Source organism: Drosophila subpulchrella, chromosome 2L, assembly GCF_014743375.2.
Source record: "Drosophila subpulchrella strain 33 F10 #4 breed RU33 chromosome 2L, RU_Dsub_v1.1 Primary Assembly, whole genome shotgun sequence".
NCBI classification, from domain to species: Eukaryota; Metazoa; Arthropoda; class Insecta; order Diptera; family Drosophilidae; genus Drosophila; species Drosophila subpulchrella.
Window position 1 is genome coordinate 4,302,664 of NC_050610.1, and position 17,246 is coordinate 4,319,909.

At 45.2% G+C, this 17,246-nt stretch overlaps 3 protein-coding genes across 5 annotated transcripts; 1 reads left to right on the forward strand and 2 right to left on the reverse strand.

Moving 5' to 3' along the window:
- Nucleotides 1-88: 88 nt before the first annotated feature.
- On the forward strand, nt 89-6,302 carry LOC119546074 (enhancer of mRNA-decapping protein 4 homolog). 3 transcript variants are annotated; one of them, XM_037852149.1, is made up of 11 exons: nt 89-287; nt 365-645; nt 712-920; nt 1,563-1,963; nt 2,024-2,277; nt 2,372-3,957; nt 4,024-4,261; nt 4,323-4,563; nt 4,628-4,793; nt 4,857-5,379; nt 5,438-5,627. In XM_037852149.1, exons 2-11 carry the CDS (start codon nt 380-382, stop codon nt 5,625-5,627), a joined length of 4,074 nt encoding a protein of 1,357 aa, XP_037708077.1. In that variant the 5' UTR covers nt 89-287; nt 365-379. The 3 variants fall into 3 exon arrangements, with proteins under 3 accessions (XP_037708077.1, XP_037708076.1, XP_037708078.1); XM_037852148.1 differs by having other exon boundaries at nt 89-281; XM_037852150.1 differs by lacking the exon at nt 89-287 and having other exon boundaries at nt 380-645; nt 5,438-6,302.
- LOC119546075 (GATOR complex protein Wdr59) lies at nt 6,260-10,010 on the reverse strand. Its single transcript, XM_037852151.1, has 6 exons — nt 9,548-10,010; nt 9,280-9,490; nt 8,942-9,225; nt 8,713-8,886; nt 6,806-8,656; nt 6,260-6,612 (listed from the first exon to the last, which is right to left on the reverse strand). Exons 1-6 carry the CDS (start codon nt 9,857-9,859, stop codon nt 6,538-6,540), a joined length of 2,907 nt encoding a protein of 968 aa, XP_037708079.1. The 5' UTR covers nt 9,860-10,010; the 3' UTR covers nt 6,260-6,537.
- Nucleotides 10,011-10,692: 682 nt separating this feature from the next.
- LOC119546533 lies at nt 10,693-15,563 on the reverse strand. Its single transcript, XM_037852873.1, has 2 exons — nt 15,119-15,563; nt 10,693-13,375 (listed from the first exon to the last, which is right to left on the reverse strand). The coding sequence occupies exons 1-2, from the start codon at nt 15,172-15,174 to the stop codon at nt 11,314-11,316; spliced, it is 2,118 nt and encodes a 705-aa protein (XP_037708801.1). The 5' UTR covers nt 15,175-15,563; the 3' UTR covers nt 10,693-11,313.
- Nucleotides 15,564-17,246: the final 1,683 nt, after the last annotated feature.

A 17,246-nucleotide genomic window follows, 5' to 3' on the forward strand; every position in this document is an offset into this window, starting at 1 on the left:
GTTGCCGAGAGCGTCCATCCCTATCGCGACACAGCGCCGCCGATAGCAGACGCTGGCCGTTATCGATTGTGCTTGCACACGCCGCTACACATCTCTAGCGCTTTGCGGCATTGAGCAAAAATTTGCGAAAATTTCTGAGTTTACGAGGAGCAGCTAATTAAATGGTTTAGTTTCGAAAGGTAACCGAATAATTGCTGCAGGCCAGAGTTTCCGCGTACCGGCTGGGTGCATTTAGCAGGAGAAAACGAGGCAATTCCCACTGCTGCATATTGATAGGGCAGGTTAGTGTGAGTCGCCGTTGCTGGGCATAAACTGGCAAAATTAATAATGTGTACCCCCATGCCATTTCGTCTCCCACCTGCAGTCAGCCGATGTGTCAATGTTAATCGCGCTCTTCGCGCTTGCACACTTGCCAATCTTTCGTAAGACGCCGCCCCCAGCCTACTCCCCCCCGCCGCCGTCTGTACCCCGGTCGCCAAGGTGTGGCAGAGCGAGATCCGCGTACCATCCATCGCCAGCAGACGTTCGCATCCGCATCCGTGCTCCGGCCATCGACGCAGCATCCGGAATGAGCAACAGCGCCGACCAGGACAAGCCCATAGCCGCCAACGGCAATGCGGCGGAGCCACAGGATGTGGAAATCATGTGCGTACTACTTGAAATCATTATATCATCCTTGCTCCTGACATCCCCATGTGTCCTTTTTTGCAGCCACTTCCAGCCGCAGGAGAAGCAGTGCTGCCGCGTCATCAAGACCAACAAGACCAAGGTCCTCACCTCTGGCGGCGTCCACACACGCGGCTCCTCCAAGGTCAAGCTAAAGAACATCGTCGACTACAAGTGGGAGCGCAAGTACTACTACCCGGGACACCTGGTGGCCGTCCACCGCGATGGCAAGCACTTGGCCTACGCCATTAATGGTAAGCTTTGATCATCCCATTGGAACTCCATGACCAATTAGATTTGATGGGTATGGGGTAATACGTAGCTGCTGTAGTTATTTGTTGCGTCTAGAATTATTTACTAATCCTGACGCTACAACATTACATTTATACATGTCACGTGAGATTCCAACGATTGTTAAATTGAAGAATGATGTATTTAAAAATTATTTTCAAAACGAAATTTCAATATTATTATTTATTTATTTTTATTAAGCTAAGTTACAGTGTTAAACGATGAGCTAACTTAAAATTAGAGCGCTAACAACAAAGGCTTTCGGTTCGAATGGCTTATTTTATATCGAGACAGCTTTCTTAAATGGTATGGGATAAATCAGTTTTACGAAGGAAGGAGAGGATTTTGTTAGTGTTGGAATGCCAACATAATTGCATTTATTTGATTTGGTTGATGTTAGGAAATACAGTAAGGAAATTCTCCGTACACAATCTGATTTTTATAAAAAATAGTTAGATCCTAAAAAACATCGAGGTATGATCACACTATTAAAGATTAGTTCAATCTACTACTTAGATTGCCTATTCTTGTGCTGAAAATAGACTTGGATGTAAAGACACTTCTTTATTATTACTCGACTAACCGATTTTGCATTGTGTTCCCAGTCAACAACAAAGCCACTGGCATGGAGGGCATGGTGCGCGTCTGCAACATCGCCAGCAGCATGCGAGCTCTGATCAAGGGGATGAGCGGCGAGGTCTTAGACTTGCAGTTTGCCCACACCGACCGCGAGCGCATTCTAGCTGTAATCGACGTCAGCTCACTGTTTGTCTACAAAGTCGATCAAATCGAAGGCAATCTGTTGTGCAATCTTGTGCTGAAGGTGGAGGACCCAATTCCCAAGTATGTGCCGGAGTACGACATGGTCTCCTGGTGTCCATATGTCTGCAGCAGCAACTCCAATGTTCCCATCAACGACGACGACGATGAGAACCAGCTGCTCATTTGGTCGCGAAGCTCGCAGTTCCAGTGCTTCCAAGTCAAGATGATTGTCTCTGAGCATGGGGTTCGTTTGTGCTAAGATTTCATGCAATTTAAAATATTAATAGTTTTTATTTCCGTGCAGCGCGGCAAGATTCAACCGGCTGCCCTAGAAACTGGTTATCTGAAGATTGAGGAGGACTCGCTAATCACCTGCGCCGCTCTGTCGCCGGATGGCACAACTGTGGCCGCAGCCTGCGCCGATGGCTTGGTCCGCTTTTACCAAATCTACTTGTTCGATGTGCGCAATCATCGTTGCCTGCATGAGTGGAAGCCACATGATGGCAAAAAGGTCTGCTCACTCTTCTTCCTCGACAATATCAACAAGCCTGTTGAAGAGTAAGTAAATTCAATTAATCATTGGTCCAGCTAGGAGTATTAATCAATTGATTTATTTAATAACTGACCACTGAAAACACAACTCTTGTCTTAGCTCCTACTGGCAGCACGTGATCACTACGAGCGATGCCAATACCGAAATCAAGTTGTGGAACTGCTCGTTGTGGGAATGTCTGCAGACTATCAACGTAGTGGCAAGCAGCCCGTCGTTAGGACAACCCGCTAACTTCATCGCGGGAATAGATCGCAGTGCTAACTATTTGGTGCTGTCCTGCTTGGATTCTTTGGCTGTCTACGTTATGCAAATTGGCAACATCAGCAGCGAAGAATCCGAAGATAAAGGCAGTGATAGCGAAGAAGACGGAAGCGAGTCCTCCAAACGGATTCAGAACGTTGCTGAATTCAAGCTTAGCTCCGGCATTCTTTCCTTCTCTATTGTGAACGCTAGCATGCGTCGAGTTAAAAGCTCCATCGAGAGCTACTATCCTATTGAGGAGCCTGATGACTTCGACGACGATACCAATTCCACCAGTGCGCTTGTGCTGCACATGTTTGTGGTGCAGGCAAAGAGCCTTCAGGAATGTCAAATCATTTACCAGCCGTGCGTTGCCGAAAAACAGGAGCGCCGCAGCCTGAGCAGCAAGCGATCCGAGACCCCGGAGGACCATCTGCTAATCAAACAAGAGCCCGAATCTCCCAACACCGGATCTGCGGGTACTGTTCAGCTAGATGCTTTGTTTGCTAAATCCGCAAAGAGATCTTCAACGGGCAGCTCATCGGCCATAGTGGCTGTGGCGGCTGCAGCGGCTGCTGCTCCTTCCGCCATCATGCAGGAAGCGACCAAGGAGGTCGCCAAGTCCGAGTCCCCGCAACTAAGCAACGCCTATCCGCAGCAGGTTAATCTCATGACCCCAGATGCATTCAGTGCAAGCGGAACCTCTACGGCAACAGCTGTAGTGGTAGCCACCAGCACCACGACTTCCACAGGAGCGGATAGCTCTGCAGCTGACGGCGGAAAGGATAGGTCCATTGATTCGGCTGTTTTGCAAACCCTTCGCATGCTGGCCACGGTTACGTCCAAAAGTGCCGAAACCCCCAATGCGGATGTTCTTATTAATCTCATGAACAACACGCTTATCGAGGACCGTGAGCAACAAAAACTCAAGGAAAAGCTCGACGCGCGCAAGAAGTTCATTGCCATCGATCGAAATCCGGAGCGTAATGTGGCTGAGAACTTGGCCAGTGGCGGTTCAAGTCCGAGTCGCGAGGTGCAGGAGATCATGGCCACTCAGGAAGATGCCGATGCCTATGAAGCGGAGCTTGAGAATCTGGACGACGATGATGACGATGAGGAAGAAGAGCTGGCAAATTCGTCACCACTGTTGGAAGCAGTGGATGGAACCTGGCCCATCGTAAAGCTGCAATCCCTCACCAACTCGGCTGAGCTGCAGAATGCTGCCCAGATCATGTCGCAGGCAGTACAGAACACCAACAATGGTAATGTTCCACCCACGCTTGGTGGCGGAAACAACAATAACACTAGTGTGGGCAGCAACAGCAACAACAATACGGCCACAACGCTGAATACGAGCAATAGCAGCAGCAACGATAATGCGGGCGGAGCAGGCAATGGCTCGGGAGGAAATGGAGAGCTGAATGCCAAGATGGAACTACTCCTAGGTGAGTGTTTGTGATATAATAGAGGAAAATAAAAACTATAATACACTCCCATTGATTTCTTTGCAGATCTGGTTAAAGCTCAATCCAAGCAACTGAATAAGTTGGAGAACGAAGTCATTAAACTACAAAAACAACAAGAAGTGGTGGTGGCCCAGCACAGCAAGCAAGATGCCTCCTTAGAGCCTAAGAATGTTAGTCAGCTGGCTTATAAAATCGAGATGCAGCTGTCCAAACTAATGGAGCAGTACCTTAAGCGCTACGAAAACGAACATAAAAAGAAATTGACCGAATTCCTGGCGGCGCGGTGAGTTATTTAAAAACGATGGGGCACAGAATGGGGATAATTTTAACCATATAACTTTCAGTGAGAGTCAAAACCGCGAACTGCGCGACTCCGTGCTTCAGGTACTGAACCAGTACGTCATGAGCCACTTCACGGACATCATTGGTAACGTTTTGAACATGGAACTTCAGCGACAACTACTCCCGCGGGTGAATGCCAAGATGGATCAGCTCCAAGCCCAAATGCAAGTTGAGATTGTGCAGAAATTGAGCGGTTTTGACAAGGCGGTAAAAGAGAACATTGCCCAGGTGTGCAAGAGCAAGGTATGTATTTCTAGATTTCCTTAAAAAGAAGTTCAAAGTTAATACTTTACCTCTTACTTATTAGCAATTTCTGGACACGTTTGGCAAGTCCGTGTTGATGGGTGTCCAAGCCAGCCTACAAACTGCATTTATCGAATCCATGAGCAGCACCTTGATTCCAGCTTATGAGAAGTCCTCGCAGAACATGTTTAAGCAACTGCATGACGCCTTCAGCGTGGGAATAAAAGACTGTGAGAATATTACAATTAACTCTTTTCTTACAATTTATTAATTCTGTTGTCACTTTCTTTTAGTCATGGTCCAGTTCAATACCTACCTGCAGCACATGCCCCAGCCCCAAGCTGTGGGTGCCAACTCCGAGGAACTGAACAACAAGTTAACCATGCTAAAGCAACTGGTAGAGAGCAGCCTGCATAAGCATCGCACTGAGCTCACGGACGCCATGCTCGAGACGCAAAGAGAGGTGAAGAGCTTGGAGATTCTGCTGGCGCGCCAGGTCCAGGAAACGATCCGAGCAGAGTTGCGCAAGCACATGGAGACCCAGAGCATGGCCATGCGTTCGCAGGCAGCTACACCGGCACCACCATACGACCTCAGGGACAGCATCAAGCAGCTTTTGCTCGCTGGACAAATCAACAAGGCCTTCCATCAGGCTCTGCTCGCCAACGACTTGAGCCTAGTGGAGTTTACACTCCGCCACACGGACAGCAATCAGGCCTTCGCTCCGGAGGGATGCAGGCTGGAACAGAAGGTTTTGCTGTCGCTCATTCAACAGATATCCGCTGACATGACCAATCACAATGAGCTTAAGCAGAGGTGAGTTTAGAAAGAAATAGTATAAATTCATAAAACTAATTTACTTTTGCATTTGCAGATACCTTAACGAGGCGTTGTTGGCCATCAACATGGCTGATCCCATTACCCGTGAGCACGCTCCCAAAGTGCTCTCGGAGCTGTATCGCAATTGCCAGCAGTTCATTAAGAACAGCCCCAAGAACTCGCAGTTCAGCAACGTCCGTCTGCTGATGAAGGCAATCATAACGTACCGCGACCAGTTGAAATGATATCAAGAGAACTACAACCTGGCCAGCGGCTGGTACTGATTACCCAACCGACCCTGTCCCGGCACCGATCCCCATCCAAGATAGTTAATCTAGGACCACATACACATTAATACATACACGCTTGTAGTTAAGTCCAAAATGCAGTTCAACCCTGCTAAAAAAAAACTCAGCCAAGTTGATCCCTCAAAGAGTTGAAATTTAATCTACGCCTTTCACTTTATTGTTTATTTGTTTTGTGCGTGTTTGGTTTTAAGTACGGCTTTATATATCTAATGTTTTTGTCGCTATATCGAAAATGTATTATTCCTAGAAAGATTTGCCTAAATTGCAATATTGTTTTTTTTTTATAATTTAATTTGTACACTGATCTGCGAGCAGTTCCTCAGTGCTGCATATTTAGTTTCGTTCCATTAAACTTTCTTTTATAATTATGACGCTTACTGAACAAAAGAAAACACACAAACACTAGAAACGCCGGAGGTGTAGAATCTTATTTAAAAAATGATTTCCAAAACAAATAAAACTTTAGATTTTGACGAACAACACAAACACAAATATAATGATTGCAAATGCAAAAACTACAAGTAAATCGTAGATATTAAGCTAAGAAATTAAAAGAAAACGAAAGTTTATAATTTAAAAGAATAAATGTATGTAATTGAAAAAATCAAAAAATAGTTTTTGTCTAATGCCCGCGTTTACATTACTTTGGTCATGTGTATAGTTCCATATTGCTCTTACTTTTTAGTTTAGCTAGTAAATGGTCGTATATTTCTCAATGGTATGCAAATCGTACAAAAATTTATAGCTTATTGACTAAAAAACACCTAACTATTTTGATATCCACAAAAATGAAAGAAAGTTTAGCCAGTATAAAGATGAAAAGGAAACACATCACTCAAGATCCCGATCAGCTAAGAAGGGCTAGCAGTTCAGCTGTGCGTTCCAAGCATTTGCAGCCACATGTAGCACACACTTTGTGTTTCTGTAAGAAATATTAATAAACATACAAGCATTTAATTAAAAATTTTAGTTTAATATATTTATACAGTAATTTCGTATTAAAATATTTCTGTTTTGTTGTAAACAAAAATAAATGTACGCAAAATTGCAAAAAATCTTTCGATTTATGATAAACCCGAAAGGTGTTAGAAGTATTGGTTGGGAAGGGTACTCACCTCAAACCATTGCATCATGTGATCCATGTGACCGCCATGACCACAGGCCAAACACGCGTTGGCCGCTCCCTTCACAGGCAAACGGCAGAGCACACAGAAGAGTACGGGTCGTTTGCAGGGCTCGCACTTGGGCGTCCGCTTGGGCTTCGCACACGTCCCACACTCAGTAACGAACTCCACGCCCTGGATTGGAGGTGGCATATTCTGTGTGTGCTTGAGGATCAGAGCCCGCTTTGAGAGCAACTGCCAACCAAATAGGATTTCGGCGTAGGCTCGCTTAAATTGATCGAACAACGGCACCTTGACGCGTCTAATCAAAGAGCAAGCATATGCATCGGACTGGACTTGCTTCACTTCCAGATCCAAGGAGTCGGACCAAGAATTGCTGCGCAGTTGCTTTAGTTGTTGCCAAGTGTTGGATGACGAAGAAGACTTGGCGTCAAGCGGGAGCACCGTGTGATAAGGCGAAATTTGCGAGTTCAGCTGAGGCGGAAGTCGGACGGCCATCTCCATGATAGCACCTCCACCCGTAGGACACTTATCAAACAAGCAAGCGAGCAGGACAGCAGTCTGTATGTCGCCAGAGGTGGCATAATGCATAATCAGTGATTCCAGCAATGATTTCTTGAAGGGATCCTTGTAGAACAGCAGCTCGTTGAGCGATTCATTGGGGACTTGGGGTGTGGCTATCAGCTCCGCCAACAGCCACACGGGCACCAGGTCCAAGCGACCATGCTGGCGACAGAGCTCGCCATTTTTACGGCATGTTTCCGCTATGTTGAGTTTATCCAGAGAGAACTCACGGGCCATGCTGCGACTAATGTGAAGCAGGCTGCTTGTGTCATATATATGAACAACCGGGCTTCCGTTCATCTGCCGGATGGCTCGCTGTTTTCCTGGTTTCCCCGAAATCATCCTCTCCTGGAGATAAAATGAGGCATTTGCCTCCCGCTGGGCGGTGGCCATCACGTTTCCTAACAGTCCACTGCCATTGATCGATGAGAAAGTCCTCGGAGTCAAGGCTGTGTGCTGTCGCAGGGTTAGCCTTTTGTTGTTCACCGGCTGGGCAAATGTGGTCAGCATGCCGATGGCATTGAAGTGCACCCCCGACGTCCGTGGATATGGAATGCAGGCATCGTGCAGGGTGCTGGACAGAGCTCCTTCCAGCCGAGGGGATTGCAGGTGCAACTGGCTACGATCGGCCCCACCTACAGCTGCCACCTTTTTCTTCATGGCCGCTACCAGCGCACGTAGACATTGTTCCAGGCAGGTGCGGGATTTCTTAACCCGCTGCAACGCATTGCAACGCAGCACTTTAAGCAGGACGCCACTCACCTCGCTGGACAGGGTGGTGCCTTGGCAAAGTTGAAAATCTGGCGGAACACTGGGACTTGGATACGAAGTGGCGAAGGTCACTTGCAATATTACCGTGTGTCCTCCGGCGCAAATCTTGAAGCAGGCGTACCGCTTTATGGCATCTAGTGTGTCCACCTCGACATGAGGCATGTTCGTGTTGAGAAGCGAAAACTCGTGGTGCAGCGAGCACGTGGGCTGATCTGTTAGAGATCTGGCTATGTGCGGCTCCTCCCTGCGGTAGTAACCTCCAAAGCTGGGAGAGCGGGCCATGGGCAGCGTGTTGCAGGCTCCGTCACCCGTAGATATGGGCAACGAGGCGGCAACCAAAATTGAACGCGGATGCAACAACTCTGGTGGAGTAGGCACTCTCAGCTCACTGAGATCGGGCTCAAATCGGGAATCTTCTTCCTCCGCAGACGGCTCGCAAAGCTTCAGCATATTATCATCGATCTTCCACACCCTTAGGGTGCGATCCCTGGACCAGGTAACCAGTTCCTAAATATTTATCAAAGTGTAATTAAGAAAACAATTGGTATCTCTTTAATACTCACTATTTCCGAGGAACTCTCGTGATTCGGACGCCAGGCAAAGTCAAGAATGACATCGGTGTGACCCACAAAGGAACATATAGGATCCGTTTGCTTACTGTTGCTCCAGAGTAGCAAGCTGTTCTCACCGCGACCCAAGTGGGGCACCACAATACTCACGAGGCCGTTGCCAATGGGCTGCATTAAGGAATTTGATATAAAGGTGGCCAGGTATAATGTAATTATAGCTTACCGTGTATCTGGCTCTCCACACGGGCGACATGGTGGTGATGATTTTCTCGGCCCTGCGAGGATTGCACACATCGAAGTACTTGACCGTTCCATCCTGGCTGGCGGTAGCCAGGCAGGTCTCCCTTTTGTGGCTCCAATTGATGCCGTGCACTCTGTTTAAATGTGCTGTGATGTAGTGTGTGGGACAGCTACCCTTGCGAATGTCCCAGATGCGTAGATCCCCATCGTGGGCGGCGGCCAAAAGGTTTCCCGAGACGCGATTAAAGCCCACTTGGGTGGCACCAGCTGAAGGAGTACTAAGTTTAATATGGAATCAGAAATACCTTTGGTGATACATACACATACAGACGGCATTCAAAGACAATGCCGGTTTTCTGGGTTCCCTCAAGTCCCAGATGTGGGAGAAGGTGTCTATGGAGCAGCTGACCAGCAGATTGGGATCCTTGCCGTGCCAGTCAATGTCGGTCACTGTGCGAGTGTGCCCGCGCAAGGACATCTCGTAGTGGGGCTCCGAAGTGCCCCAGCGCACGATGTCGATGTACTGGCTGGTCTGCAATTTTAAGGAGGGATTAACTTGGTCCACTGAAAGGCATTCCTGATTACTCACCGCTATGGCGCAGTACTCCTTGCGACTGGGACATATGGCAAACTCCGCCACGGAGACCTCGTACTTCGACTGCCTTTCGTGTCGTCGCAGGGAGCCGTCATCCTGCCCCAGGCGCTGCAGGGCTAGGTGACCGCGTCCCGCGAGGAGCACCCACTGCCCGGAGTAGTCGACCGACATAGCTGTGGCTTGGGAATCACGGTGTTCATAGTATTTGTTGCTCTGCCTGATGATGTACGTTTGTTCGGGACCTCCTGTCGCCGATCCTCCGGCTCCCCCGCGTTCCCCCGGACGCAGTGTCTCCGTGGGCGGCATCCTTATCTACTTCGATGAGTTCGAGAAAAACATAAAATCTACTAATTTAATCCATGGTTTGGGCAGGTGGCAGAAATTCGGCTCATCAAAAAAATCAAAACAATCAAAACAAAACAGCAGGAATTCTCGGAGGACGTAAGAAAACGTAAGGGCCGAACGTAAGTGTCAGTGAAAAAGCGAGATGCAAGATGCTTCCCAAGTGTCAGCAAAACGTAAGCCAACGTAAGTGTCAGTGAAAAAGGGAGACAGCCTCAGCGTAAGTCAGTAAAAAAGCGAGATGCAAGATGGAGAATGGAAGATGAGGAAAAATAAAACGAAAACTGAACTGATAAGACAGTAAACAACTAGGGCTGGATCATAAAACCGATGATTATTCTACTATCGATTATTTTAAGCCGCAAGCCAATCGGCTTTGAAAATACATAGGGTATTCGCTAAACTGTTTTGAACCGTGGAATTTCGGTTATTGTCTGTCTGCTGTTTCATACAAATTTAATTGTCAGAGACCTTCGCAATTCAACAACCTTGAGTTCTCATCTTAAATTAAAAAGTAATAACAAATGTGTAACATCAAAATTTCTTTCATTCGTATGTAATTAAATAATTAAATTAAATTACAGTTGTTTGATAATTTTGCAAATTGAAATTATCTGCTGAATTTGTAACCATTCAGCAATTGTAAAGTTAAGCCTTTAAAAACTCTGTCTATTATTTATTATTATTATTACCTCACCTACCTGTGTATTTGATATCGTTCAGAGCCATAAATGAAATCAACAAATTGACTAGTACACAATTTTTTGACTTGGTTTATTATTTATTTTTAAATTGTCAATCACAAAAAATATACATGTGCATTGGTTTAAAAATGTAATTATGAAAACTATAAAAATACATGCTTAATAATAATTAAAAAATACTGAACATTTTATAACTGTTCACGGGCGTTTTCTTTACTAATATTTTATATTTTGTCGAGAGGTTTCTAATTGACCTATTTAAAAAAAATTTGAATTTTCATTATAATGCAACTTAAAATATGCTAAGGTGGACTTTGTATTACAACTCAATATGGTGTATTACTTTTACATACCTCATATAACACACACGATTATTCGTTTATAAGTTTGCTATCCCTCTCGCTATCAGTAATAGTTTATAAATTATTTTACATACACATAAAGTACTTCCGCGGGTATTACGATTATTAGTTTATTCAGTTTATTGTCCTCTAAGTTAATGGCAAATAAACAAATACCGCTACACTAATGTGACTACATAGGTGCATAAGACTGGGAACTCCTTAGGGCAAAGGCTAAAATTTGATTAGTATTTTTACAAACTTTGGCTATTTCATAGAAATAAACTAGTTTTTATGGCTAAGGCTACGTTAATGGGTTTTAAGTCTTTGACGTCAAACACCCCATCCCGAGGAACCCATTTTCAAGGCCACCTTATCTGTGGCAATAGCAGAACATCTTCAGGGCCGGATCGTTCAGGCAGTAGCTCTGGCTTCCGTACAGATTCAGCCGGCTGATGGTGCCCGTGAGAACGGTCGTGTAGCCCGTCATCCGCACCGTGGACTCGAAGACGCCCAGTCCGGGCTTCGTCTGCAGTCGCAGGGTGATGTCCACCGCGTAGTCCGTGGATATGTTCTTCACGATCTTCGAGTGGGGCGCCGCAATCAGAGCCTGCAGTATGGAGTTCAGGTAGAGCGTCCTGCACTGCGAGCTGTCCTTCAGCCGGTTGTTGATCAGACGCACCAAATACCGCGCCGCCCGCTGCACCCTGGGATCGTTCGTCTGCAGCTCCTGGCGCTGGTGGCACGTGCACCAGTGGGCGGCAATCCCCGCCTGCTCGCAGGTCCTCGCCGCCGGGATGGGCAGGAACAAACTGATGCCCCTGGGCAGCGTGCTGTCCGGCTCATCCAGCTCCGCTGATCTGCGCAGCAACTGATCCGCCTCCAGATTCCCCAGCTTCAGCAGCTGCAACATCGTCGCATGGACATCAAAAGGAGTGGTCAGCCGGCGGGCATTCAGCCTAAGATTGGCTATGGCCTCCGGATACCGCTCGTTCATCCAGGGTGGGTATAACACCATCATCAGGGGCTGGCGCTCCTCCATCATTCCCTGGTAGGTTCGTCGAAAGGAACCCCATCGTAGACCGTGATCGGACAGGAGCATTACCACCGTCCGATTAAGCACTCCGGAATCTTGTAGCTGCGTCAACTGGGCCAGGATGGCCTGATCCAGGAGTGAGGGAAAGTTGAAGTAGTCGTGTGTGAGGGCGACCGTCCAGAAGAAGGAGAAGAAGAGATCTCTGCTCATCCGGGGCACCAGTTTACTCATGTACTCCAGCAGCACATCCGCAGTCCTCCGGCTGCCCATGCACAAGTGCATGTTTAGGTCCTTCTTGAAGGCCAGCGTCTTCTCCATCTCCATGATCATGGGCCGCAGATAGTAGTCAGTGGGCTGCTTCCTGAATCCGTTGTTGTTGTAATTGAAAGCCGAGAGCAAGGCCACGTCCTCGGCGAAAACAGAGCGAAAGCCCTGCTGCTGGTAGCGTTTCCAAATGAAGGAGCATCTGTCGAAGGACCTCAATGTTTTCGGTGTGCAGGCCAGATTGAGTTCCTGGTCATCCAAGCCGCTCAGCAGGGGCACAAGGTTGGGGAAGGTGTTGTCACCCACCTTGTTGTAGCCCCACAGCTCCACGTGGGACAGGTGCTTCCGGATGTAGTTCGCTGTCTGTCGCATTTGCCGAAGGAAATTCAGATGCGACAGGCTGTCCATGCCGAGGATCATCACGGAGAGACGTTCCTGCTCATCCTTGCTCTTATTGAAGCTGACCCTATCGGATCCACTTTTAAGTGGCGGTCTTACCCGTGGCTTTTCCACCGCCAGAAAGTGACAGTCCTTGTAGAGAAGTTTGTCCGCGGAATCATAGCACCACATGCAAATGAATTCCAGGCCAGGCGGAAGTTTCACCACCTTCTTCAGCTTAAAACCCACAGGCGGACTATGGGTGTTGCTGGAATCGGTGTTCCGCTTCACCTCCGTGAAGTTGCAACTCACGGAGGACAGGTCGCTGATGTTGTAGTAGGTGAGCAGCTCACTGGCATCCAGATTGAGGTGCAGCTCGCCGGGCACCGTGTCACTGGTCCGGACCAGAGCCCTGTTGCAACTGTAGGGACGCGGCTTGAACATGAACTGGGCAATGGTGTCATCGGTGACCTCGAAGTGCGGCATCCGACAGCCCGGGGTGTCCACGAAGTAGGCCGTGGTCACATTCACGCCGTAATGGTCCTCGATGCGGGCCATGAAATCGAAGCCATCGCGGAAACGGAGCAGCTTCGTCCTGAGATTATAGTCCACGCACAGGTAGGAAAACACGCAGAGGCAGAAGATCACAATCACTATCTTCTTGAACTGGCCGCGGTTCTTGTTCATGTTGTAGTAGCGGTAGTATTGCTGCAGATCCCGCTTGGTCATAAACTTTGGATCCAGCAGGTATTTGCTTCTGTGAAAAAACAACAAAATAGTGATTAATTTATATTTTTAAGTCTAGCAGAAAAAGCCAAGGGGAGGTGTTTGAAATCTGGTAGAGATATGAGAACGTTTTCAGATTTTTCATCTTATAAACTTAGCTAAAACATTTATAAGAATATCCTAATCCTAATTTTGATCAAAGAATAATTACGAATAAATCTATTAGATTTGAAATATGCAAAGCTAAAATACATTGATTTACATATAATAGTAATTGAAAAGAGCAGTATTAATACCTGAAAGTAGTATTGTAAATGAACTATATTTAAAGTTAGTATTCACTTCTTATAGATGCATTTGAAACTGGATATGGTAGAACTATAGTAACATTATTGTTCTGCTAGTTTAATAGGCCGAAAATATTACGAAACTATTATGGCTGGCAAACCATCACCATCCATCATTCCTTAATTTAGTTTGGTTCATTGCCTTCGTAGTTCACTCGAGCCCTTCTCATCACCCGTTGACCTTCCATGTTTACCACAAACTTCTGGTAGGTTCATTGTATTCTCTATAGAGCTTAGCAGTTTTTTATGCTGACAGCCATTAATTAAGGCAACAAACAATATAATGACTGCCCGAGACAAGAGAAGCGTTGCGAGTGGCCACTCAGCCGAAAGTCCTTAATCCGCTGCCCGCCTAGACCATCCACAACCCACTTTCAGGTCCTTCGACCCACCCACCACACCTCCCAGAAGTTTGGTTCCTGTGTCGAGAATTGCAGGGGAACGTGATGCTGTCAATGTATTTCAATTTAAGCCAGGGCTAGCTCATGAATATGCAGCCGAGGAACGCCCAATGAAGTAGGCAATAAAAAATGAACATTCGAGATTCTGTTACAGTGTAAGAATGGTATGTAACACCAAGGAAAATGTAGTGTGAGTAAGAAAACAGTGAGGTAATACTTTTGAGATGGAGTGCCATGTAGACAGGAGGCATCTTTAAAGCCTTTTTATATTGCTAGCCTAGAAAAATTAGCTATTATTAACAGTCTAATTCCTGACTTCACTTTCGAGGGTTTTAATTGATGTTGATATAAACAAAATTTAATATGTGTATGTTTAAATATACCTAGTCGGCTAAGGAGTATTTGTTTCAGAGAAAAGTTATAATAAATTAGATTGTTTCTATAGCAGTTCAAATAAAATAATAGTGTATAATAACACTCGAAGGGCTTGAAAGTACATATTTAAAGAAAAAAGAACCCCATACAAGCCCCAATTAAAATAGATAACTATTTAGATAGAATGTAATATTAAACGTTAAATATCAAAATCAAATAAATAAAATCATTAGGAAAATTGAGTAGATACATCAGGCACTACCATAATGTTTATCCTATTTCTCGTTCTCTGTAACCAATTTTTTCTTTGGCCATGTGAAATCCTTTCAAAGGAATTTCCTTTCTAATCCATCCGATTGTGGACAAAAACAAAATTTTCAGTTGACACTTGGAATTGCATTTTACTCGAGCAAGCAGACGGAAAGAGGAGGAATCGAATGGTTTGAAGGGCTGAGGGAAGCGGATGAGCGTTGAAATGGCATTCGGCTCGAAAGCTCCAAGCAAACAAGCGATGACACACAATGGCACACCTGTCCTCTGCCTCCCAGCCACCACCCCCCCTCCCCCAGCACTCCAACTCCCCAAAGGCCCACCTCCTTTTTCGGAATCCTTTGATGTTCAAAAGAGGGGTTTGCCCATTTTGGTACTTACTCATAGCTCAAATCGCCGTATTTTCGCATATCCTTCGCCGTGTAGTAGGTACGCATCTTGGCGACACTTGCGGATCCTGATGCGCCCTAAGTTCCGTTAGTCTCACCCTTCCTGGCACCCTTATCCTCCGCCACCAAGCCCCCTTCCTCCCCCCCGGCTCAAGTCCTTGACATCCTGTTTGCTTTCTAGTTAGTCCGACTTTTGTTTTGTTCTCCGTGCTCTGCTTATTCCGCTAATTGTTTGTGGGCCACATTTTATGCACTTTCGATACAACAATTTTCACACGACTGCACTCGCTCGGCTTTTTGCATCCGCGCCTCCTCGTCCCTCCACCCCTTTTGTAGTCCTTTTCGCCCAGTTAGTTATGTTGTTTTTGTTTGAGTTTTCAATTGCCACGCTTTGTTGCGAATTACTGCAGATTTCGTTTCCGTTTCAGTTGGCTCCTCATCGCACACTGGGTTTCCGCAGGACTCGGACTCGGAGGCTGTGGGCTCCCAGGATTACTGGCTCTCTCCCGCTCTCCCAATGTTTTGACAGTCCCGTTACTCGGGTGGGCGGTTCGGGCGCAAGCGCGTGTCCTTTGCGTGACAGATGCTCCAGGGATGCTGCGCTTGCAAAAATGACACTCAGAGAAATGAGTAAAGCCAGCCCTGAGACATTTTCAAAAATCGATTTCGCTTGGAATTCGTTTTATATTTAACTTGGCAAAATTTTAGACAATATTTTTATAGTAACTTAACATTTGTTCAAATTAAAATTGAGTAAACCCCTCGAAAATGACAAGTGGAATAGGCCTAAGAATTTAAAAATATTTGTTTTTCCATTGGATCGAAATTTTTAAATTCCTATTATTTTTGGTTATTCATGAGTCAAATAAAATAATTTTTTGAGAATTCTAAAAAATACAGAACTTTTTTAGTTCTCTTAATATTTTTATATTGAACTGCTACTTCCCCAAAAATGCTTGTTTGCTTTAACCATTTTCTTATTTTATTTGATTAAGGTAACGCTAAGTTAAACCAAAAATTTAATTACTTCTTCCCTAGAACACCTTACTTGATTTCACTTTTATCTTATTGAATTTGTTTAAGGTATCCTTAAGTAAAAACAAATGAAATTACTACTTCCCTAGAAGTTCGTATTAATTTATAGCTTTTTCTTATTTAATTTTTTTAAGGTAAACCAAATTATTTACTACTATTCCAGAAAAGCTTAATGGTTTTAACTCCTTTCCTATTTTATTTGATTACGGTATCCTTAAATAAACCCAAATTTAATTACATCTTCCCCAGAACTCCTTATTAGTTTTAAAACTTTTCTTATAATATTTCTTAAAGGTATCCTTTAGTTAATCTTAATTAAACCACAAAGTGTGTTGACATATTTGGTATTTATGTATTTTTATACATACACAAAAAAAGTTTTTTGTTCGCTTGTTTTTCTTTAGTTTATGGCCTTTTTGCGGACTTTTATTGTGAATTGCCTATTGAAATGACCCACACTGGGTAATTAATGGAGGTAATCTTATTGCTTAGAACTGTTTAGTGGCCATTGAACTCTGATTCGTAAGTCCCCTGCTGTTTCTTCAGTGCATAACTTCTTAGTGAAGTTATGGCGGCAGAAAAAATCTAAATATATAAGGTAAGGTTATATTCATGGCAGTGAAATCCGTTTTAAGCAAGTCAATGGTAATTAAAAAGCGCATAAAATAAAATTATTTAAGTTATTTAATATTAGAAATAAAAAAGGTCAGTAACAGTACTTAAAAATTGGTTGTGTTCAAGGGCAAGAAGGCCTTAGAAATATTCGGGCATTATTAATAAATACTAGAGTTCTTATGAACAACAATATTTGCTAGCCACTTTTGGAACGGAAAACGCTAATTTTGAATTTTAATGAGCTGTAATCCCAAATAATCTTCCTTTCATATGGATGCACCATGTTTTAAGGGATCTTTAACATGCAAAATACTTAAGTCCCACTCAGGGACACAAATGGGTGGACACATGCAGCGAGGAGTCAACTGAGTTCGTGGCCAGCCCACCCCACAACGTTCCATTCATTTTGGCCAGCTTCTCGTTTTTTCGGCTTAACGAGCAACAAGTGGAGGCAAATCGGGCCAAAGGAC